Source organism: Homarus americanus, unplaced genomic scaffold (assembly GCF_018991925.1).
Source record: "Homarus americanus isolate GMGI-L3 unplaced genomic scaffold, GMGI_Hamer_2.0 scaffold30108, whole genome shotgun sequence".
Classification (NCBI taxonomy): Eukaryota; Metazoa; Arthropoda; class Malacostraca; order Decapoda; family Nephropidae; genus Homarus; species Homarus americanus.
Genome location: NW_024748109.1, coordinates 13,264,078 through 13,290,206, shown reverse-complemented (window position 1 = coordinate 13,290,206; position 26,129 = coordinate 13,264,078). Strand labels below are relative to the sequence as shown.

General features: G+C 37.3%; 1 protein-coding gene across 1 annotated transcript in view; it reads left to right on the top strand.

Annotated features, from left to right (window-relative positions):
- The window catches only part of LOC121880181 (cadherin-23-like), a 142,174-nt gene that overhangs the window by 103,209 nt on the left and 12,836 nt on the right, over positions 1-26,129 (top strand). Inside the window, exons 12-17 of the mRNA XM_042387309.1 lie at positions 3,586-3,809; positions 6,730-6,918; positions 7,593-7,725; positions 8,087-8,241; positions 21,547-21,786; positions 25,468-25,653. Of these exons, the coding sequence (XP_042243243.1) occupies positions 3,586-3,809; positions 6,730-6,918; positions 7,593-7,725; positions 8,087-8,241; positions 21,547-21,786; positions 25,468-25,653 (1,127 nt within the window). The remainder of the gene's footprint in view (positions 1-3,585; positions 3,810-6,729; positions 6,919-7,592; positions 7,726-8,086; positions 8,242-21,546; positions 21,787-25,467; positions 25,654-26,129) is intronic.

Here is a 26,129-nt window from a genome sequence, read left to right as displayed (position 1 = left end):
TCACCAGAGATGAAGCCTCTTTACCTTGGCATAAACCCATGAAAGACCGTCTCACTCTAATACTTGGTGCCAATGCTTCAGGGGATTTCCGACTGAAGCCTATGCTCGTCTACCACTCTGAAAACCCCAGGGTGTTCAAGCAACAGCAAGTGGTAAGAACAAAGCTTGGAGTTTATTGGAAGTCCAACCGTAAGGCATGGGTGACAAGACAGCTCTTTAATGAATGGGCTGTTGAGGTGTTTTGCCCTTGTGTCAAGAGCTACCTAACCACCAATAAACTCCCTTTAAAGGCTCTTATCCTCATGGATAATGCTCCTGGTCATGACCCTGAACTTGCCAGAACTTTGGAGTATCAATTTGACTTTGTGAAAGTGTTGTTTTTGCCTCCAAACACTACATCAATCATACAGCCAATGGACCAGAATGTGATCAGCAACTTCAAGAAGTTGTACATGAAGAAAATGTTTAAGAGGTGTCATCAGGCAACTTCCACTGATCCTGAACTGACACTGAAACGGTTCTGGAAGACACAATTCAACATCCTGGAGGCTGTAAAATTGATTGTGTCATCATGGCAAGAAGTCTCCACTAGATCCCTCAATTCTTCATGGAAAGCACTGTGGCCATCAGTAGTCCATGATTTTGAGGGATTTCAGGATGACACACAGTTGGACCAGGAGATTGTGTCCATTGGTCAGTCATTGGGCCTTGAAGTGGAAGAGGATGATGTCGAAGAGCTTGTGATGTCTCATGAGGAGGAACTTACTCCTGATGACTTGAAGCAACTGGATGAGATGTTAGGGGCTGACAATGGTGAGGAGGAAATTGAAAGTGATGACCATATGTCAACTAAAGAGTTGAATGATGTGATTTACCACTGGGAGAAGTTCAGAGAACTGGCTTCAAAGCACCCAGATGTGGAAAAAACTGAACTAACGTTGTGTCATGTTGAGGACTCAATGGCCTCCTTGAAACATAAGTTAATGGTGAGGAGGAGAGATGCCCCACAGACCACAATTGACACGTTCTTCAATAAAAGGCAGAGGGAACAAGATGCTATCCCTCAGCTTTCCACTTCAAGAAGGAGAGAGGATGATGCTAGCCCTCAGCCTTCCACTTCAAGGAGAGAGGATGTTCATGGTGGAGAAAATTTCAGTCCAGAGGTTCCTGACATTTTCATGGAAGGTGACTCACCTTCCAAGAAGCAGTAAAATGCTTCTCCTCCACCTTCACCTCCTTCTCTTCTCCTTTCTCCTCCTCCACCTCCCACTTCAAATTCACATCAGCATCATCATCCAGGAGCCTTCTACATACACACCTCAAAGTAAGTGTACTTTTCTACCTTTTTTTGTTGAATTAAGGCAATTTTTGGTGAGCTGGAACCAATTACCCAAAAACCCATTGAAACAATGGTTTCGGTTAACGAGCAACCTGCTGGAACGGATTGTGCTCGTTAACCGAGGGACCACTGTATATTTATTTTTTTACATTAATTTTACTACAGCTACAACCAGGGTCTTATTTTCTGTAAACACAAATGAAAACAATGGCGTCCAACTCCTATTGTGTGACCATTTTATTATTCATTTATATTGTATAAGGTGCATTCAGAAACATTATTTAAAGAATATAGTTTGCAATTTTCATTAATTGTATTGTTTTTTGGGGAAAAGAGGGTAAAAAGCCACACAAAAGATATGAAAAGGTCACACTTGGTAACACATCTCATTATTATTGCTTTATTTTAATAGTAATTAATGATTCGCGATAAGACGATTCAGTTTACACTGCAATATTGGAGGACACATTAACGTCGTTATTCGAGGCTTTACTGTACTCCTCATTCAACTTGTGATTTCTCCAAGATATTATTATTTCTCATTTTTATTGACAAAATATAAATTTATAGAAAAAAATAGATTCAGCCCTCTAATGGTGCAAAATAAACAATCAAATATTTCAATTAGGGCACGTTCTCCATGTATTTGAACAACATTACCTTTCACGATTTACTCCATTTTCTACGTGGTGGTACAGAGTATACCCGTACCCCGTCCTGGGTGGATTGCACATGTAAATATACCTGCCCTTTAAGGAACGAATACACTAAAAAAAAAAAAAATCCTAAATATTCCTTGCTGAAATGGGGGGTGCATCTTATATACCCATGAGTCTTGTATGCCATAAAATATGGTTCTGTACTCAACATACCCAACAAGGAAAATGATGCAGTAATGAATGAACGGTAATCAGTTCTCGAGGTAAGTACTAGTCTATTCCTAGGGCCTTAAAGACAGCCAACTTATACGTCTGCCCTGCTTACTAATCAATAATTCACACTTGTATACTGTACTTGCAAGGGCAGATCCAGGAATATAAAAAGGGAGTGTCCAAGAAGTTGTGGGGGGGGGAGACTGTAAACACCCCTATCTTTTTTTTTTGTATATGACCAATGTCATGGGCATTTTGAGTCCATTTTGTAAGCCATGTGTACTTGATATTATGAGATACTCTGAGGTTAATAGTACAGTAAAACCTTGCTAAGGCGAACTAATTATGGGTGGGGGGGTTGTCCGGGATAAGAGGTTGTTTGCCTTGGAGCAAATTTGTCAAAAAAGACTGCCAATTTAAACAAAAAACGAGTATAACATCAATGTATCCAATTTTTATGAAAGAAATACATGTTTTTTAGTAAAAATTAATTAAAACATAGAAATGCATACAAAGCACTGTACACCTACCCCAAAATGGAAGGCAGATCCAGCTGGACATGCTTCTGCCTGCCATTGGTTTGCAGTCACTCTGAGTCTGAGTCAGAAATGAGGATGGGAAGAGGAACCTCCTCAGCCAGGGAGGTTGACCAAGGAGGCACTGCTGGAGGGTCTTGACTTGAAAAAAGTGTCTATCTTTGTTTGAGTGACTTTGCTTCTTTGGTCCTGTATGACAAGTTTCCTCAAATGCCTTAAGTGATCATAATAGGCCCCAATTTTTTTATTTTATAGTCTGATTAGTAAATTCTAGAATGGTGTCCAGGCAGTCCCTAGCTTCTGGCAGCTTTTCATTCACTGATAAGGTGTTAGGCTTAACCTTCTTACCATCCTTACATAAGTCTGATTTTCAACCCAGAGAGTTGTTTCATATTTTTTGTATTGTTGATGTAATATTCTTTTAATACCTTCTTACTATACACTTAAAGACTTTAGTTGTTGAAGTGCAGTAATAACATAACAACAACTGATTTTCTTTAAACGGTTCAGATAAGCAGTGTTATCTTCACCCCCCATTATTCGCTTTTTTCGAACTTTCGCATTTTTCGGACTGGGATCTGCCCCAATTAGTTCAATTTATCGAGGTTCTACTACAGTCCAAACCAGTGCTTGTGTCAATACAGTTGAACTTAAATGTCATTATTACCACTCACACATTTATTTGATGGCTATCAAAGCATCATTTAGTGAAGTGAGAACAATGTGTCAGGTCATGCCTTCATCACTCCTTATGCATGAACTGAGACTTCTTAAGCTCTGTCCATTCTTTTGATATTAGCATAGAAAGATTATTTTTAACTTGTTTTTTCTTTTCCAGGATTATTTGATATTCGTATGATAGAACAAACTGCTGCTCAAATATTTGCTGCCAAGCCCTTGGTAGGGCAATATGGGAACTACTCCTTGATCGTACAGGCACAAGACAGAGGATTTCCACCTAATTCTGTTATGTCACAGATCAATGTATGTGTGTCAGATTTTAATGACCATGCCCCTCAGTTTGTGTCACCATCAGTAAATCTGACAATAAGAGTACCAGAGGTTAGTTTCTCTTTTTATTTTGAGGGATTTGATTATACATTACTTAGTTTTCATCAAGAATAATTCTACACAAGTGTACAGCACAGTATTATGTCATAAGACCAAACTTGGGATTCTCCATTAATTCTCTTCTGATTAAATTAACATTGAGTAAAAATAATATAAGCTCAGTGGTGAGGCTATTGTTTCCAGCAAAGTATGACAAGTTACACTGTGTTGCTTCAGGATTAGTAGATGTTCAGCTAAGTGCAGTGCACCTACCTAGCAGAATTTCCTTACGGGAAATCACATATTTAAGAGATAAAAGAAAAAATTCACCTTGATAGAATGATTTAGAAAGTGTATAAGCATATACATATTTTAACCTTGTTGCTGTATATTTGGAGCGCAATGGTCAAGTGGATACAGTGCTCTCCTCCTGTTTTAGGGGTTGGTGGATTAACTCCAGGGCACTCCCAGTTCACCCAGCTTTCAATAAGTACCTTAGTTTATAACTTGAAGTGAATGCAGTCTAGTGCAGTACCAGCCATGCTGCCTCCTTGTGTACCAAAGGCTTAGTATACATTGTGCTGTATCCACACAGTCCTAACAGGCAGTCATGACCATGGGAACCACTTTCACTTAATATTTACAGTTTTCTTACATCATATTGGTAAATGACTTATTGCATCCAAGTAAAAAAAAAATATTCGTAAACTTACAGGTACAGACAGTACACAAGGCTCATGCATGGCACTTTGATATTTACAATATTATAACTGAGGGAAGTTGTGTCAGCTGCCTTAGTTATCAGTTTTATTTTGTTTTCAATGTATCAATATGAGCTTTAAACTTGTAATATAATTTGATATCTTGCTCATGATGCCGAACTAAACACAATAACAAATTATGTGGCTGACCTACCAGGTGTCACTATTTTCTGACAAACATTATAAAATTTATAGTTTCCTCAAATTGTGAAAATTTGATCAGTAAATGTTAGGTACTTTCTATATCTTGACTTTTTAAAAACTGTACAATATTTGTGAAGATAACTGAAAATTTTGATATCATTTCAAATCAATCACAGTCAAACACCATCCTGAGACAACTAGAGAAATACCAAGCAATTTACAATGTGCCGTCACAGAGCTTTGAATATTTATACTAAAATAATGTCACTAACCCACCTGATTCGAGTAAAGATTATTCTCCAGAAAGTGGATACAGAATTGGATTGACAGGCTTGTTGCCTTCATCTAGAATATAGGCTCTACTTCTTGATTTGAATTATTTTTATAATAAAATGGATTTTTTTTTGCAAGAATTGCATATTTTCATCATATAAATTCAATTACAATAAGTCTAAGCTACAATATAGTATGCAAACTTGCAATAAATGAGGATTATCTTTAATTCAATTTCTATTTTTCTTGTCCATCCTACGTATTTAATAATTAGTCCAGTAAATAGAAAAACAGTACCTACTGTACTACTGTATTCACTTTGTATATACAGTCAACCCTCACTTTACGTGGTTAATACAACCCACAGGGTACCGCGTAAAGTGAACAACATAACATATGGGATTAATTGAAATAGAGACCGGCTGACCCCCAAACTCCACTTTTTCCGACACAATACCTATGTTCTAGTAAAAATAACATCTTAATTTTATCATGGTACATGCACACAATTAATACTTAAGAGAAATAGAGAAATACAGTCGCCAAGTTAATGTCCATTCAAATAATGGACTCAACTCCGTCCCCCTCTTCTCACACTACACTCCCTGGCTCTTCCCTCTCTGAGAAATTTTTGGGGGAAAACCACTAGATTTTAAGGTATAGTAATAAATAATACCTCAAATTAAAGTTAGGATAATATAATTGACATTGCTGGATTCCTTGTAAGACCAGGAATATTTTGAATATAAATGTCATATATTTTGCACAAAAGATAACATATTTACTCAGAGTAAACAAAATACTTACACTAGATCTAAAATTTGTATGTCTAGTGCAAAATCTATGATGTTTATATTCAAAATGGTCATCAAATTGTAAGAATTCCAGCAATGTAAATTATATTATGGCCGGGTAATTTGTATGAATTTTATGAGCTCAAACAAGTATCTTCAGTTAATAAAAAAAAAAATATTCTTCACAACACTATCTGTCAATCAAAGTACCCCACCTTGCCTCCCCTCCTCTTCCAACCGCGCCAGATGGTCGGTCGGTCCCTCCCTCCCTACCAGATAAATGTTTGGGAGAAACCAGAATATTTACCTTTTTAGTAATAAATAATACCTCAGACTAAAGTTAGGATAATATAATTGACATTGCTGGATTCCTTGCAAGACCAGGAATATTTTGAATATACACTTCATATATTTTGCACAAAAGATAACATATTTGCTCTGAGTAAACAAAATACTTGCATTAGATCTAAAATTTGTATGTCTAATGCAAAATCTATGATGCTTATATTCAAAATGATCATCAAATTGTAAGAATTCCAGCAATGTAAATTATATTCTGGCCGGATAATTTGTATGAATTTTATGAGCTAAATAAAAAAATTATACTTCACCCGCGTAAAGGGGTACACGCACCGCGGAATGTGAGCATCCCGGGTTCCGGCAGGGTACCGTGTAAACGTGGAAATGCGGAATGTGGGACCGGTAAAGTGAGTATGAATTTTATGAGCTAAATAAAAAAATTATACTTCACCCGCGTAAAGGGGTACACGCACCGCGGAATGTGAGCATCCCGGGTTCCGGCAGGGTACCGTGTAAACGTGGAAATGCGGAATGTGGGACCGCGTAAAGTGAGGGTTGACTGTAGTTCTTAACATTTTTTAGTACAAAAATTTCTGTTGTAATATAAGGGACACTGCTCTCTTGTTGATCTGTTATTTCTAACATGCATTTTTTCAACAGAATGCCACTGTAGGGAGTCTGGTGATCCAGGTGCGGGCCACAGATGAAGATATAGGGATAAATGGAGCTGTACGCTATAGAATCTTAAAGGATGGATTGGGTAACTGGCAGACATTTGCCATTGATGAGGACACAGGAGCAATACTCTTACAAAAACAACTTGATCGGGAGAGACAGAAAATTTATGAGGTTAGTGCAAGTATTTCTTACACTTGGCCATTGTTTTTTATTATAGTAAAAACCCATAACTCGGCATATGATAAGTTTGAATTTGCAATAAGTTGGCACAGTATCAGATAACCATTACATTCCTGAGTAATTGACACAAAGTCAGGACGAGCTGAGTCACGCGCAAAAACTCTGCAAGCTGGCTCACTCTTAGCAACCCATGTTTGCCCTGTGAGCATCAGTTTATGTTAGCCTTTAGTCACAGATAGACACTCTGACTGATTAAGTACCTGTGAAATGTTACTGTACAGATAGTGTGAACTGTTATTTATAAAGTGTAGTCTTAAGTTTGTCAGAATAATTATTTACGGTGCCTGTGAAGTGGTGCATACTATACAGTACTGTATACAGCACAGTTAGTCATCCCCTTACATGCTCATCAAGAAATTAACCCTTGCCATTGGTTGGTAAATTTGATTACTCAGCAAGACCTTATCCCCACATGTGTCGAGCTATTGGGGTTTTACTGTAGTATTTGTATATCTTGTATTTATTACTCTTAATTATAGAAGCATATAAATTTTCAAATATTATATCATTACAGCATTTTCCATGAGGTATTCTTAGTAAGTCCGAGATAACTTCTAAATCTACTGTCATCATGGAACATTATATTATTGATTATTTAATTACAGATCCGTGTTGAAGCATATGATCAAGGAGTTCCTACACCACTTTCCAGTGATCTTGACCTGACCATATATGTAAGAAATGTAAATGACTATGAGCCTCAGTTCTTACAGGATGAGGTTACTGTAAATTTTACAGGTGAGGGAAAACAATAATTGTATGTTAGGTACAGTACTGTACAGTGTATTTTATAATTATGATGTTTGTATTTTGTTGAGCTGTGCTTATTGTATGAAAGATAGCCATCATGACTCACTTTAGTTCACTTTAGATACAATTTAATATGCCATCAAATTATAAATCAAATCCTGTACTTTCTGCAATAAATTGAATTATTAATGATAACTGTATAAAGAAGTACAGTATCAACTTGCTTAAGGTAATATTGATAATGAAACTTTATGCAAAGAACAAAAAGTAGTTTGCTATATAGTCTTCATGAATTAAGGATTTAATTATATTAATAATTTAGTTTATTGATGCATGAATTATTTCACAGAACACAAGGCACCAGGTGCAGAAAGGGCAAAACTAATAACAACAGTAGACTTAGATGTAGCTGACGATGATAAAACTGCCCATGTATGTTACTTCATTGTTGGTGGAGATGAATATGGAACTTTCAATCTTGATAGTTTTTCTCATGAAATTATGGTAAGTACAACAAACTAATATTGCCAGGTATATGTGAGCCCTGTATATACAGTAAAACCTCGTTAAGGGGGACCCCGCTAAGGCGGACAATGCTTAAGCCGGACAAAATTATTTTCCTAAAAATAATGCAAAAAATTAAAATTCAAAAATAAAAAAAAAGTTGGACAAAATTTGTCCTCTAATGACATGTCTGCAAAATTTCAAGAGACCAAGGTGTCAGTACGTGGGACACAAGTGCCCGAGAGTTATCAATTGTTGTTTTTGGGAATATTATTTCATTCATAATGTTTCTTATTATGTTATCATAGGTAAATGCATGGTTTATATAATTTGTTTATCACTATGCCCATCACAGTTTTCAAATTAGACTACAGTATTACCCCGCTTTACACGGTTTCACTTTCCGCGATTTCTCATTTACGCGGTACCTTGCCAGAACCAGACTTTCACTTTCCGCGGTGCATCTACTCATATACACGGTGAAGTATAATTTATTTTATTTTTTTATTTAGCTCATAAAATTCATACAAATTACCCGGCCAGAATACAATTTACATTGCTGGAATTCTTACAATATGATGATCATTTTGAATATAAACATAATGGATTTTGCATTAGACATACAGAATATATGAATAATTGAAGTTTACATTCAAAATATTCCCTGACCTGCAAAGAATCCAGAAATGTCAATTATATTATCCTAACTTTAGTCTGAGTTATTATTTATTACTAAAAATGTAAATACAGTATACTATTTTCTCCCAATCGCTTCTCTGGTAGGGAGGGAGGGAGGGAGGCACCGACCCAGCTAGGGCGGAGTATTTTGATTGACAGATAGTGTCCTTGAAGAATATTTCTTTGTTTATTTACTGAAGATATATGTTTTAGCTCATAAAATTCATACAAATTTACCCGGCCAGAATATAATTTACATTGCTGGAATTCTTACAATATGATGATCATTTTGAATATAAACAGCATGGATTTTGCATTAGAAATACAAATTTTAGATCTAAAGTAATAATTTAGTTTACACAAAGCAAATATTTTATCTTTTGTGCAAAATATATGAAGTTTACATTCAAAATATTCCCTGGCCTGCAAGGAATCCAGAAATGTCAATTATATTATCCTAACTTTAGTCTGAGGTATTATTTATTACTAAACGTTAAAATCTAGAGTTTCACCCACACATTTATCTGGTAGGGAGGGAAGGTGGGGGGGAGGGTTGGGACCGACCGACCCAGCTGGCGTGAGTTTGAGGAGGGTGGGAGGCAAGGTGGGATACTTTGATTGACAGATAGTGTCATGAAGATTATTTTTTTTTTTATTAACTGAAGATATTTGTTTTAGCTCATAAAATTCATACAAATTACTCGACCAGAATATAATTTACATTGCTGGAATTCTTACAATATGATGATCATTTTGAATATAAACATCATGGATTTTGCATTAGACATACAAATTTTAGATCTAATGTAATAATTTGGTTTACACAAAGCAAATATTTTATCTTTTGTGCAAAATATATGAAGTTTACATTCAAAATATTCCCTGACCTGCAAGGAATCCAGAAATGTCAATTATATTATCCTAACTTTAGTCTGAGGTATTATTTATTACTAAATGTTAAAATCTAGAGTTTTCACCCAAACATTTATCAGAGAGGTAGGAGCTAGTGAGCTGGGAAGAGGGGGGGGGGGGATTTGAGTCCATTATTTGAATGGACATTAACCTGGCGACTGTATTTCTCTTAAATATTAATTGTGTGAGCATACCATCATAAAATTTAGATGTTATTTTTACTACAACATAGGTATTGTGTCGGAAAAAGTGGAGTTTCGGGGTCGGGCCGGTCTCTATTGGAATTAATCCCATATGTTCTGTTGTTCACTTTACGTGGTTTTCACTTTCCGCGGTACCCTGTGGGTTCAATTGATCGCGTAAATCGGGGTACTACTGTACAAGATATAATATATTTCTCTCATACGTATTTCGATCATACGCCTGGCAACAGGAGCCTGGGAGCGAGTGAGTGTAAATGAAGAAAGTTACGTATATCTACCCGAAAATACGAGTTGAAAAACAACCATAACAACACAGCTTGGCCCAGTAGCCTGGTGATTACAGTGACAAGTTTAACCTGGCTACAATGCCATGATTAATCACTGTTAAACACTATTATGTCCGTAAACACTAATAATAACAGTAAATCCAGTGAAATATGGCAGGGAGGGAGGAGAGATACAACTGCAGACGATGCTTTAACTAGTGGTCACTCGCTGGGCCAAGTGGTGGCGTTATGGCTGTTTTTCAGCTCATATTTTTGGGTAGATATTCATAACTTTCTTCATTGATTTTTACTCAGTTACATGCACATATTGTGAAAAAAAGTAAAAGAAATAATTATCGTAAGGGCAAACACGTAAAGGGAATACAGTATACATTTTTTTGCATACGAGTTAGCTGACTGAGTGAGGGAGAGGCAGACGGTCACAGAGTGTAGAGGGGAGGGCGTTGCTAGTGAATTGGCGTGCCAGCTGATGTTCGTTACTATGGTGAAACAGGGAGTAATATGCAAATGGCGGCTGTGTTGAACTTTCATTTGGCTTTTATTTACTGATTTAGCATTACAGTATTTTTTGGGGGTATTATTTTTATTTATTCCTCACATTTCCTGATACTGTATACAGTACTGTACAGTATAGTCTGGATTAACTCGGTTTTTGTTTACGAGTTTGGTTATTTACGCTGTGCCTTGCCAGAATGAAATGTTTTAATTACGCGGTAAATTTCATCATTTACGTGGGAAGCGGCGTGGGCAGGGTGCACACAAGGTCGCCCAGTCATCAAAACATTATCGAGTTCTTCACCCGCCACCCACCACAGCTGGCCCAAGTCAGTGATAGTGAGGATATAGACTTTGAGGGGTTTGATAAAGAGGCCCTGCAAGCCTCTGTGGTGGATAGTGATACAATTTATACAAGTGATACAGGTTAGGGCCAATAATCCGCCCTCTGCCTCGGAACCAACCCCCCATGCCTGTGTGCCCAGCCATCTTTGCTACTAACGTAAGTGTTAAAACACCTAATATTATTGATATTTCTCTTAAATATTAATTGTGTGTGCATACCATCATAAAATTAAGATGTTATTTTTACTACAACGTACATATTGTGTCGGAAAAAGTGGAGTTTGGGAGTCGGCCTAGTCTCTATTTCAATTAATCCGTGCCTCCATGGGTTCAAATGACCGTGTAAATGCAGACTGTACTGTATATTATTTTAAGAAAACTATGGCTACCAGAGGAAAATACACACAAAAGTTTTTTCCTTAATACTCCCTACCATAAAATACGGTACAGTACTGTATTTTTGTGTGTTTTATGTTATTATTTATCGTTAGTACAGTCACCGTAGGCTGAAATAGCATTCTTATTTTTTGCATTATTATTGAAAAATTAGACAATAACAATGGCCCCTAGGAAAGTGTTTCGTATCCATAAGAGTGATGAGAAGGTTAAGTCAAGACCTTATCAGTGAACTATAAGTAAGTGTACAGTACTTGATGTACACTACTTTTTAAAATTCATTTTGATTGAAAAAGATGTACAGTATTTCTTTCATAAAACTTGCATACATTGGTGTTGTACTCATTTTTTTTTTTAGAATGGCGGTCTTTTGGGAAAAGTTTGCTCTAAGGTGTACAACCTCTTGTCCCGGACACCCCTTCCCCCCAAATAGTCTGCCTTAGCGAGGTTTTAATGTACAGTCTCTCCTCGACTTACGACGGGGTTCCGTCCCGACGACCAGGTTGTAAGTCGATTTGGTCGTAAGTCTTAAAGGCGAAAATAATACATAGAAATTCTAAAATGAAATACAGAACAGTAAAAGTAATCAATAATGAAAAATTAATTAAGTGTTACTGTGCACTTACCTTTAATGTAGTCAGCTTAATGCACACGGGGCCTCAATAATTTTATTAAGCATGGAAACTACATTAATTGTATGAAGCAGAGGAGGAGACAGGGCTGGGTGGGTCATCAAGTTCGCTTTCTTTAGACAGGCTAACATACTTGCTTGTTGAAGGTATTGGATCATCTTTAGGGAGTGAAGAGGCAGCAGTGGTGGGGCTTGAGGAGACAGCAGTGGGGGACTTCTTAAAAAATATGTCCAATTTAGACTGCACAGTTTGCCTTTTCTTTTCAGTGTAAATCTCCCTGTATAGCAAGCAAGTGCATCTTGGATCAGTCTGTCAAAACACTCAACTTTTTTATCCATTTCTTCAAACATTTGCATCCCCTTATTAATAGTAACAAATGCCTCTGCCATTTGTTTCACTGAAAACTTTTTGGGGCATGCAGGTTCTTCTTTTACATTTTGTCTCTCTTCTTCCTCTGTAAATTTCTGTGCCTCCAGTTCAATAAGATCCTCGTTACTTAGCTCTTCCACCAACTGCTCAACATCTTCATTATCAATTTCTAACTCCAGATGTTTACCCATCTGCACTATCTTGTTACTAATCTCAGAAATTACTTCATCTTCATTAAATCCTTTGAAACTGTTCACATATCTTTTCGGGACCTTCTTCCATATTCCATTCATGCACTGACCTGTAACCTCATCCCATGCTGTAGCTATGTTCTTTGTACATTGCAAAATGTTGTAGTCCTTCCAAAACTCTCTGAGCGTTTTCTCACCTTCAGTAGCAGCAACAGCCTAAGCGAAGGTCGTACATAAGTAATGCGCTTTAAAAGTAGCAATAGCACCTTGATCCATTGGTTGAATGATAGAGGTTGTGTTAGGATGCAGGTCGTCCAGGTGTGGTGGGCGTCTCGGAGCATTATCTAAAATTAATAAAATATTGAAGGCAATACTCCTTGGCTCCTGGAATGAAACAACTCAGGAACCAATCCTCAAACAGTGCTAGGGTCATCCATGCTTTCTTATTACTGCCATAAAACATATGCAGTGTGTGCTTGCTGACATTTTTAAAAGCCCTTGGGCTCTCTGAATGGTATATCATGAAGGGTTTTATCTTGAAACCAGCTACATTTCCCCCCAATAGAATTGTGATTTGGTCCTTGAATGCTTTGAATCCCGGCATGGTTTTCGCCTCTTTGTGGATGCATGTCCGTTCTGGCATGCGCTTCCAGAATAAGCCAGTTTCCTCCACATTAAATATTTGTTCAGGCAAATAATTTCCCTCCATGATGACACGATCTAGCTCCTCCTTTAAAGCTACAGCAGCACCCACATCAGCACTTGCTGCCTCTCCACTCACCTTTACACTGTGCAAACTGTAACGTTTTTTAAACATTTGAGCCACCCATGACTTGCTGTGAAGTTTTGGTCGCACTCATCTCCTGCCTGCTCTTTCAGGCTTTCGAAAAGGCTTCTTGCCTTAGCCTGTATGGTTAGAAGGCTTAAGGGTACACGCTTTTGCAGCTGATCTTCCGTCCATGTCACAAGTAATTTCTCCATCTCATGAAGAGGACCTTGTCTATTTCTCGTTATTATTGTTCCTTGTCCTTCAAAATTGTTGATATTGTCGAGTGAGAGAAGCCAAGGTCGCGTGAAATGGTTGCTACCATTTTTATATTGCATTATTATTTTCATTTTCATCTCAAAAGTAATTGACTATCTCTTTTTCTTCTCAGCACCATGAGAACTCTCACTTTTACGCTTGTCAGCCATTATAAAGGGAATTACAAAGGAAAATTTGTCAGTACACAGTGCGATCACTAACAACAGTGACGGCCAAATACCAACTGAGCGGGCTACGGCGTGGATGCTGTACACTACGAGGCGGCCCAGCCCAAGCTATTGTACGGCGTCACATTACGACCAAATGTCGGGACTCGAAAATACGTAATGTGAAAAATATTTTACAGTTAACCCTCACTTTACGCGGTTAATGTAACCCGGAGGGTACCGCGGAAAGCGAGAAACGCGTAAAGTGAATAACATAACATATGGGATTAATTGAAATGGAGTCCAGGCCGATCCCCAAACTCCACTTTTTGACGACACATAACTATGTTGTAGTAAAAATAACATCTTAATTTTATGATGGTACATGCACACAATTAATACTTAAGAGAAATCGAGAAATACAGTCGCCAAGTTAATGTCCATTCAAATAATGGACACGACTCCCTCCCCCTCTTCTCACACTACACTGCTGGCTCTTCCCTCTGAGAAATTTTAGGGGGAAAACCAGGTATAGTAATAAATAATACCTCAAACTAAAGTTAGGATAATATAATTGACATTGCTGGATTCCTTGTAAGACCAGGAATATTTTGAATATAAATGTCATATATTTTTCACAAAAGATAACATATTTACTCAGATGAAACATTACATCTAAAATTTGTATGTCTAATGCAAAATCTATGATGTTTATATTCAAAATGATCATCAAATTGTAAGAATTCCAGCAATGTAAATTATATTCTGGCCGGGTAATTTGTATGAATTTTATGAGCTAAAACAAATATCTTCAGTTAATAAAAAAAAATAAATATTCTTCACGACACTATCTGTCAATCAAAGTACCCCACCTTGCCTCCCCCCTTCTTCCAACCGCACGGTCAGTCCCAACCCTACCCCCCACCCCCCACCAATCCTCCCTTCAAGAGAAAGAGTGGGTGAAAAAAATAAATTTTAACATTTTGTATTAAATAATACCTCAGATTAAAGTTAGGATAATATAATTGACATTGCTGGATTCCTTGTAAGACCAGGAATATTTTGAATATAAACGTCATATATTTTGCACAAAAGATAACATACTTACTCAGAGTGAACATTATATATAAAAATTTGTATGTCTAATGCAAAATATATGATGTTTATATTCAAAATGATCATCAAATTGTAAGAATTCCAGCAATGTAAATTATATTCTGGCCGGGTAATTTGTATGAATTTTATGAGCTAAAAAAAAATCTTCAGTTAATAAAAAAAAAAATATTCTTCACACGGTAACAGATGGTCGGTCGCCGGTCCCTCCCTCCCTCCCCCCCACCCCCACCAACGTCCCTACTAGATAAATGTGTGGGAATACCAGACTGTTTACCTTTTTAGTAATAAATAATAAATCAGACTAAAGTTAGGATAATATAATTGACATTGCTGGATTCCTTGTAAGACCAGGAATATTTTGAATATAAATATCATATATTTTGCACAAAAGATAACATATTTACTCAAGAGTAAACATTATATCTAAAATTTGTATGTCTAATGCAAAATCTATGATGTTTATATTCAAAATGATCATCAAATTGTAAGAATTCCAGCAATGTAAATTATATTCTGGCCGGATAATTTGTATGAATTTTATGAGCTAAATAAAAAAATTATACTTCACCCGTGTAAAGGGGTACACCCACCGCGGAATGTGAGCATCCTGGGTTCTGGCAGGGCACCGCATAAACGTGGAAACGCGGAATGTGGGACCGCGTAAAGTGAGGGTTGACTGTATACGACCATGGCCGTCGTATGTCCGGGTTGTCATAAGCCGAATATGTCATAAGTCGAGGAGAGACTGTATATGTAAATACATGTGTGTACATATCATAACATGACCAAAATGGGTAAGATTAAGTAACATAAGTATACTGTATCATGTTAATGTAGTACTGATGCCATTTATATAGGATCTTAGCGCCCATTCCCTACCATTTAATTATTTATCAGACTGTATGACCTGAAAATATTTACACAAACATGCATCACAGGAGAGGTGGATTAATAAATTGATCGCAGTTTACCTCACTCCATGTAAAAGGTAAAGTGAGTTTTGGTTACTACACCTGGGTTGGGTTTCTGACAAGTTAGCTCACTATTGGAGCTGTCCTACTTTTTCGACTCTTTCTTGGTCTGATCTGTCAGATATTCACCCAGACTTCCTCTGCCAATCATTCTCCTTATCTTTGGGTGGCGTAAGTTGAGGGGTCTGCTGGAATTGTGGTTTCTGAAGAGAATAAACAACACTCCTCTTTACAGGGAATGTTGTCAACATGAAATTTGATTCTATATCATGGTCTTCAAGAGACGGTGGGGGGGGGTGGGGGGCATTGTAGGATTTTTTTTTTTTAACAGGTATACATCATTAATATTTTTTGCTCTTAGTGTTCAACATATGCATTAAGTTACTATTGAACAGAACTGACAGGGATAGAGGGAAAAGTTTGTAAGTGTGGGATGCAATTTTATACTCAACTTGTACCAGTCCTTGTCACAATTATTTAGGGATTATTCGCGAATTTTTATTTCGCGGTCCTCTATTATTCGCGGATGACACCCTGGATGTATCCAAGAATGTTTTCGGGTAGTTTTAAAGTTGCCGGCATTTTCGCAGCTGCAACGGGGAGCACGCGAGTTTTGTGGCGTCCCGCAAGGTGTCTCTCTTGTCCCGGGTTGGTGGCCCACAGCTCGCCCAGCTCACTCCACCTCTGCCTGGGATAAACATTTGTCCGTGTCGTGCGTGTGCTAAACTGCTCTCATAACAACATGCTCCTTGTGCTTGTTATGGCTCCCAAACGAGTGAAGAGAGAAAAGGTCATGTATTTCTCTAATACGTATTCCTCGCTATGCCTAGCAACAGGAGCGGGTGAAAGGAGTGACTGCTAGTTAGCCTGTTGTCTGCAATTTTAACTCTCCTCGCTCCCTGCCATATTTCACTGGATTTACTGTTATTAATTGTGTTTACTGACAGAATAGTGTTTAACAGTGATTAATCATGGCATCGTAGCCATTATAGCTCATCATTGTAACCACCAAGCTACTGGGCCAAGCTTTGAGGTGTTATGGTTTTTTTCAACTCGTATTTTTCGGTAGATATACAGTACGTAACCTTCTTTTTCACATGCACACACCATCCTACATACATGTTGTGAAAACGTATACGTACAGTACAATATTTCACCACAATTACCGACATCCTTCATGTTTGGTTGGCTAGATGGCTACGAAAGAAATTCTGTAAGTTTGATCTACGTATCAACCCAGCTGGCGCTGGCGCTGTATGGCAACTTGACCAACTCAACTTTAATAATAAAGCACGGAGTTGACTTGAGGGTAGACTTGCATTTTTTCTACATTACATTTTGTTGTCGTGTTACTCATTACGGTATTTGTGAGAGGATTTCCCCATTATTATTTATTTGTTTGTATTTTAATAATAATAATAATTAACGGTTTATTGAAAGAACATGGCAGCCGGAAGGCTGAAAATATACCGTTATATAATTGGGGAATGGGTCACCTGATTGACAAATAACATAAGTGATACAAATATGATATAGAATAACTAAGTGGGGAGAAGGTTGTACTACAGGGCATTTCAACATTATGACAGTGCAAAAAGATAAGATTGGATGGGAGTGAATACATACACTGGTTGATTACGAGTTGTTGATAATTTTTATAATGTGCAAAAAGATAAGATTGGATGGGAGTGAATACATACACTGGTTGATTACGAGTTGTTGATAATTTTTATAATGGTTGGAACTGGGCTGTTCTTATAGTGTGTGTGTGTGTGCGTGTGTGCGTGCGTGCGTGCGTGCGTGTGAAATAATTGTCCTCAGGGCAAACACATAAAGGGAATATACAATTTTTTGTCACTCATCTGAACTAGGAGGATTCCATGAGTCACATTATATCATTATAACGCAAAGTAATAATAATAATTAATAAGGGAGAAAGCATTTTCTCCCAAACTTAATCAATATGACTCATAAATGTTATATTATTCGTAAGTTAATGTTATACAAGTCACTCCTATGACCAATATAAACAATAACTCACTATTTCGTATCTGTCTCCCGACTCTTATTTATCAAGTATCCCTTAGCTCAATGAAACTTATTTATTTAAATTTGTTTTTATAAAATAATTTCATTCAGAACATTTATTGAGAGGGATCATCAAGATCTTTATTTGTTGCCAATCAGGGGCACAGACATTATCCCCAAGTAAACACTTAAGGGAAAATTCCTACTTGCGCACTATCACCCGGCAGGGTTGACAGTGCTGAGCCACTAACATAGCGTTCTATTGGCAGCAATGTTCACTGTTAATCTAGCAATATTTATTGGGTTGAGAATTCCACCCTGAATTGGTCTCATATAACCCATAGAAGGTGTAAAGTCCATTTCAACATAACTCTAGATTGCTAGTAAGACCGGAAGGTCAACATTCCGGAAGGAACGCTAAGTCTAGCAGCCTCGCTAAAGTTTGCTTGAACCCGCTACTGAGGACATCAAAGTTATGATGAGACAAACTCAGCTCTGGCCTTTTTGCTGAGAACAAATAGAAACCCAAGGGCGGAAGCCCAAAGGTTTTGTGAACGTACATAAGATTAGGGAGAGAGATAGTCATTATACAGTGAGTTCTGCTCTAACGCGTGTTTTGACAACACGAATTGGCTGTCGCGATTTATGAATAGAAGAACGATATTTGTAAAACGCGAACACTTGTTTGCTGTAACGCGGTTTTTGCTTACTATTCTCCAATTTTGTGGTATTAACTGTGAATATGGTAAAGAAGAATATCTCCAAGAAGTGTTCTGGTGATCGCATTCCCAGTGATGATCGTAAAAGAAAGGCTATAACCCTTGAAGAGAAGCTCGATGTTATCTACCTCAAAATCACCCTTCTCCCCCATCAAGTTATATTCATATTTTTTCAAGGTAAAGTGTTACATTTACTGTATGATTTCATTATTAGATATGAATGTAACATTTATTTAGACTGTGCTATCCTTTGTGTTAGGCTAACTACTAATTTTTTTTGGATTTCGATTAGTAATCTGCACCTAACCCTATTTTCTCTATTAGCCCTGTTATTTCTATTACGCGAATTTCTATAACACGATGTTTTACTAGAACACAACTATCGCGTTATAGCAGAACTGACTGTATTCATATTAGCACGTGAATAATTGGGACAAAGAGATCGTAACCAATATACATATATATGTATACAGTATATATAAATAGATATATTCACAGTGGTCCCTCGGTTAACGAGCACAATCCGTTCCAGCAGGTTGCTCGTTAACCGAAAAACTCGTTAACCGAAACCATTGTTTCAATGGGTTTTTGGGTAATTGGTTCCAGCTCACCGAAAATTGCCGAAATTCAACAAAAACGGTAGAAAAGTACACTTACTTTGAGGTGTGTATGTAGAAGGCTCCTGGATGATGATGATGATGTTGGGAATTAGAATGGGGGTGGAGGAGAAGGAAGAAGAGAAGGCATTGGGGTGGAAGAGAAGTCACCCCATGGTGCCATTTCACCCATAAAATTTTAGCTCTCTTGGTGTAATTCAAGATTATTTTCTTTAAATCAACACTGTACTGCATTATATATTGTCAATATGTAAAATATATTTCAAAATGACCAATAATTTGCTTGGAAACACAGAAAAAAAGCATTTAGTTGAAGAGAGTCTCAAGCAAGATGTTACCTCCACTGAAAACAGAGAGAGACTATCGCCTGTCTGGTGTGTTAACAGGCTGGATGGCACGCCAGAAACTAGTTTCTTTACCTTCAATTATGCTCAATAATTGTTAAAATGACTAAAAAAGTTAATATTAAACTTTTAAAATTATTGAATAGTATAAACTTCTTGATATTTACTAAAACAGTAAGGAATTTAAGCCCTAAAACCGATTACTGTATTGGCGGACTAATATTACAGCTGGTGGACCGCCAAATGCAAGCGAAAACATGTTGAAGTCGGCTCGTAAAAAACTCGTTAATCGAGGGATTGCTCGTTAACCGAAGTTAAGAATCTTATGGAAGGTAAATCGTTAACCGAAATCTCGTTAACCGAGGCGCTCGTTAACCGAGGGACCACTGTATTCTCTTTTAGTGAAGACGAGCCCGGGAGGGCGCAGCGACATTCACTGAGTGACTTAAAGGCAAGGAATAGTCATAACGATCTAAACGACTCACAAAGAAAATGTGTTTTGGTCGCCATACTGACCCAAAGTCGTATAAGAAAATGTCCCAAATACAATAATTGAGAGACATAACAAAATGAAAGTCACTCTACTTCATCACTGTGCTATTAAGTACAAATATCATATATAATATCCTTGCGGAGGTGAGTATTTCAGCAATTAGAACACAAATTCTCGGAGCTTCCCTTTGTGTGTTTTATAGCTGAATCGCCAGGCAAGAGATGAGCTTCACAGGGTGCATGGAGTCTGGTTGAAGGAGGGACTTTCAAAATAGCAATTAAATGCCAGGTAGCGACGTGTCCTCCTAATATTACTTATTAAGTAATTCTTAGATGTTTTAATTGCCTGTATGTTGGTCTGGCGAATTGGCTAAGAATTAACATACCTAAGTAGCATTGCTGATCGTCGCATTCAGAGCATTGAACAAAAACTGGTTTTTAGAAAAAAAACGGCTTTTTTGTACACAAGTAAAAATTTAACGCCCTTCCTCCGATCAGCAAATATTATTTGCGGATTTGGTGATTCGTGGCCATTTTGAGAACCTAACCCCCGCGAATTTGAAGGGCATGCTGTCTCTACTAATAGAATATTTTTATGTTTAATTTTGCATATTAATGTACTGTATGACTAATCCTATACAAAAGCTGTAGTACTGTACATGGAAGTAAAAATTCTAGTAATTATGCAACATGTTTAGGGATGCACCTTAGCATAAAAATGAGGATTTACTGTATAAAATCTCTTATCCTTTTGAGTTTGAAGGTTTTGGTCACTGTAGAACTACAAACTTAAGTTACAAAATTTATTTCTGAATCTAAGAAAAAAAAAAGGAGGGTTCAGCAGCAGTTTAATGTCCCAATAGTTTTAGTTCACTCTTGGGGCACCCCTGGGTATCCCTGTTGAGAATGGGTACCTGACTTTAATTGCAGAAGTGACCGTAGCTTAATGCATTGCTGTCCACTTGATCTCCATGTGTACTAAGGCTTAGCATTCAAACTTCCCCGAATGCACTGCCAGGCCTATGGGACACTTTCTAAATAAAATCAACATTTCTGAATTGAAATAAAATTATCTCCTGTTTATTTTTGTAATCAGGGTGATTCCCTGAAAGGGAAGTTGTTGAAAATGATACTTTTCAAAGAAATTGATACAGGTAGCCAAATCAATAAATAATTAGATCAAGTGATACAAGTGTAGCTGCAGTTTTTCTCTCTTTAGTGTGCATAGAAGATTTGGATATTTTATATGGAATGTTGGAAGAAGATTACATGATGATAATGGTGATACCATTAAAACTTTCATAAAATGTCCTTTACAGACACTGAAGGAGTTGGACCGTGAGCTGGAGGACCACTACATACTACTTATCAAGGCTACTGAGGACTGTCTCACTTTACCTGAGCCAGTTGTTTTCTTTGACCCCACGGATGACACACTTTTGAAAGTCCATATCTTTGTTAATGACATCAATGACAACGCTCCCAAGTTCACTCGTGAGGTGTTCACTGGAGGCATAACCACTGCTTCAGACTTTGGTCTTGAGGTCATGAGATTAACAGTAAGATTTTAATATTTTATTTTAGTCATTAATATAGCAATAGAATTGGTAATCTTATGTTTTCTCCAAGTTATCATTGGAGATTTAGAGCCTTCATTTTATTGTAGACAAATTTTGATTACAAGGAATATAAGACTATGCAGATCATAACTTTGGAACACCAGAAAAATAAAACACCAGAAAACATAAATAAAATTTTGGAAAATGGAACTCAGTCTATCACTTGAATTAATTGTGATAGTGCAATTATTTTGTAAAAAATTGAAGAATATGTACTGCGGATTATGTTACCATATTCAGTTTTAGTAATATCTTCATTAGCCGTAATCCCTCAAACCTGGAACTCTCCGATAGCCTGGATTGAAACTTTCTCAGAAAATCATTCCCAAAGCCAGAATTTTCCGGAAAATTCCAGCTTTGGGAAAAATTTTCCGAGGGACACATTATCTGGAAAATTCTAAGAAAATTTTCCCGGTACCCAGAAATTCCGGAGAATTCCGGCAATGGGGGATTTTTATTCCGGGTTTGAGAGATGAAAATCGGGTATTTTCCGGAAATTTTGAGAACATTTTTCCGGTACAGGGAAAATTGAAGGGATGGATATTTTTCTGAGTTCGAGAGATAATGTACTGTGCAGTTGCTGGAACTTCCAAAAACATTTTTCCGTAACCAGGAAAATTCCGAGGATGAGGGAATTTTTGTTGGCTTTGAGAGAGCCGTCTCTTTACCGGGAAATCTCACATTCCCAGAAGTGCTCTGCACCAATTGTTCCAACTAACAGAGATATCACTTAATAACAATCTCATCCTGATTAGTAATCATGAGAATGATAATAACCTAAGCAATTTTTTGGCATTAAATTTTGATGAAATATGGATATTTTGATATAGGATACTCATGTACATCATAACTAATCATAATCAGTACTGAGAATGTCTATGGGATTATAGTGATCACTATAATAATCACCTTAACTGTTTTTCTGGTACAAAATGATGTACATGTTGGAAATAAAGATATACTGTACTAGTAATACAAACAAAGATTGTTGCATACAAAATAATGTACACACACACAGGATCACATTCCGGCATAAATACATATGCATAACTCCATGGGTGGCAAGCGTGGTGGGTGTGGCACGGTGGTTGTCATGTGGGCTGTGGCATGGTCTAGTACACACACTCTTAGTAAGCCACAATAATCACCTCATTATTAAATTGTACACCATGTCATTATCACGTACATGTCCTTAACGTTAATTACAAAAATGACGTGTCACTGGCACTGTCATGGCGGGAGTCACTACACTGCAGATGTGTTATCCAGGAGTTCCCTTGGCCTCAGAATCAAGAGTCAATAGATGTGGGAAGGTAATGAAATAAAGACAATGGTTTTGGCCAGGGTGGCACTTACGAAGGTATGGTCCACATCGCCTCGTATATCTTTATCCCATCATCCAAGATACCCTTCATACTCACATACTTGAGGGTCCTTTCATAATTGAGCCTGTTCAAAAAAAACAAAATTGGGGGATTTTTTTATTTTTTTCAGAATTTGAAATAAAATAAGCTCATCCTATCTCAGTTGATGAATACTCTGGTCACTTGACAGCTTTTTAACTCACAAAATCCTTAGCAGAAGATTAAAGAAGGGATTTACAAGAAAAATTCACATCATTATTGGCATTTCTTAGTGGTTCCCATCTTAACAGATTGAAATGTGCAGAGTACTCGATAAAAAGAAGAAAAAATACAGCCACCAGACCAATTTATCTGGCTTCAAGGAAACCAGGTTTACCTGAAAACTGGTTGCTTCTTTAACCTGGTTAATTTTGAATGATCGCTTTTGGCTGGCCACATTGTTTTCCTATTGGTAATGCCACGGTGGCACACACCTCAGTTTTAAGCATCTCTCTACTTTTGTGGTTATTTACCCCAATTTATTATCATTATCATCCAATAACACTTGTAAAAGACTAGCAGGAAGTCCACTTGATGATGGAATGTCTAAAAAATAATAATTTTTGCTTCAACAACAATAATGCATTTTGTTTGCTTGTTATGATGGGTGATTCTACCCATTCTCTCTCGCCAGTATTTTTATGAGTGGTTTGTAACAATCTTCTTACTGCCTAACCCAGTGGTTCTCAACCTGGGGGCCATGGCCCCCAAAGGAGCCACGGCGAGCTGTTATAAATTGTACATTTCCAAATAATGTTGGGAATCTGAATTAAACAAAACTTCTATTAATTATTTTGACTTGGCAGAAGAGAATTTTCATTCTTTTTTTGTCATTTTGTTTAATCATAACAACAATACAATTTTAATATTTACATACTCTGGTGCTAATTTTTTATATATTTTTTTACTGATTATTTAAGATTTCGCAGGTCCAGTCCCTGTCTGTGTGACAGGCGCTGGATCAAGCTGCTGAACTGACTTGTTCAGTACGTGTCCTTGTGTCATCCCTTTGCAAGTGGTGATAGGACCGAATGATCTCAGTCTGGCCTGGGATGCCATCACGAAAACAGTGGAGTGTATTGTCTCTGAACCATATATTGTGTTTGAGCTTGACTCAAGCATAATATACATACTCCATAATTGGTGTTACTTATTTTGTTTCATAATTCATGTGGTCGCTGCTTTACGTGAGTGAAATATTTGTACACTTCCTTTATTAATTATTTTCTTATTTATTGGTGCCATTGTTGTTCATGCTCATTCTTTACCTATATAATCCTACCATTTTTAGTGCTAAATTTGTATGACTCATTATTCTTCTCATTCTTCCAAGTTGGACAGTGCTTGTCAAAGGAGGCGTGTTCTTGCTTACAGGAAGTACACTTCAGCTTGCTAGCTTGAGTGTGAATGTTTACCTGTGTGCATGTTTGTGTATGACTGTATGTGTGCTTTATGTGTGAGTGCATGGGCGTGTTATGTATGTGAATGTGTGTGTGTGTGTTTGCCATTCTAACTCTTGTCCTATTTATCTGTCCTTCTTTATCATTCTTTAGTCTTTATCCCTTGTCTGTTTGTCTGTTCTGGGAGAAAAATGAAGGAGGCCACGAGGATGTTGAAAATTCCTCAAGGGGGGAATGGAGTGAAAAAGGTTGAGAACCACTGTCCTAACCACTTAGTACCTGAGAAAGACAGAGACAGGCAAGGGGACATGTGTGTGCTTGCAGGATGCCAGGAAGAGGATGAAATTTCAAATGCTTCAGCTAAAAATCTGTAGATTTTATCGGGAGTTTTTAGAGTGTTTGAGTGGAATCCACTTTATTGTAGGGACTTTTCACGTGGATGGTCACAAAAAGTTGACCACTTAACTGCAAAACTGCAGATAGTGAATACTCTTATAATGATGACCTCCTGTGTGTGTGTGTGTGTACATACATACATACATACATACATACATACATACTGTACTAGGCTTTGGACCAGAAATCTGCAAAATCCAGGAAACCAGTTCACATCATCACCTTAGGTCCCAAACTTGGGGTTAAATGGTCTGGTACCTGTACCAAATTTCATCAAAAGTTGCCCGCTCATTGATGTGTTTGTTCGTTTTAATCAAATTGATTAGATATATTCTGGATGAAGGCTTCTTTACAGTACTTTATATACCATAATAATAATAAGCTGTAAAATATGGACTTACTGTACTCTTGTTAATTTGCAGGCCATTGATCCAGATGCAGGAGAAAACAGCCGTCTGAGATACTACATGGATGGTCGTGTTCAGGAGACCCTTTCAGAAAATTTGGACAACATACGCAGATCTCCATTCATTGTTGATCCTGTTTCTGGGATTGTGAAGTTAAATTTTGATCCTCAGAAAGGAATGAAAGGATACTTTGATTTTAAGGTAAAAGAAAGAATGGGCACATGTAATACCTTTTCTTCTAATCCACCTTTCTCTTTATCTGTACTCTTTAGGTACTCACTATATATTCTTATTTTAGCATACACTATTTATAATACCTTGGTACAGTATTTTCTCGATTTAACGAACTAATTCGAGCCATCCCTTCCCGTTAAATCAAAATTTCCATTAAATCGAGCTTTCCATTATTTTCGCTCAATTAAGCAAACTAGTTCACTAAATTGAGCATGATTCCGTTAAATTCTGCGCCAAATGCGTTGCTTGGCGCTTGGGGTTTGTTTACATCCGCTCAGTCTCTATTCTGCCACCGCTGCATGTGTTACTCACTGCTACCTCTCGGTCTACATCTGAGTCAACTAACTACTGTGCTTAGACATCATGCTGAAAGTCTCTCAGAAGTCTCAGAAAGGAAGTGGTTTTTGGGAAAAAGTCAAAAGAGTGCGGCTGTCAATTGGATT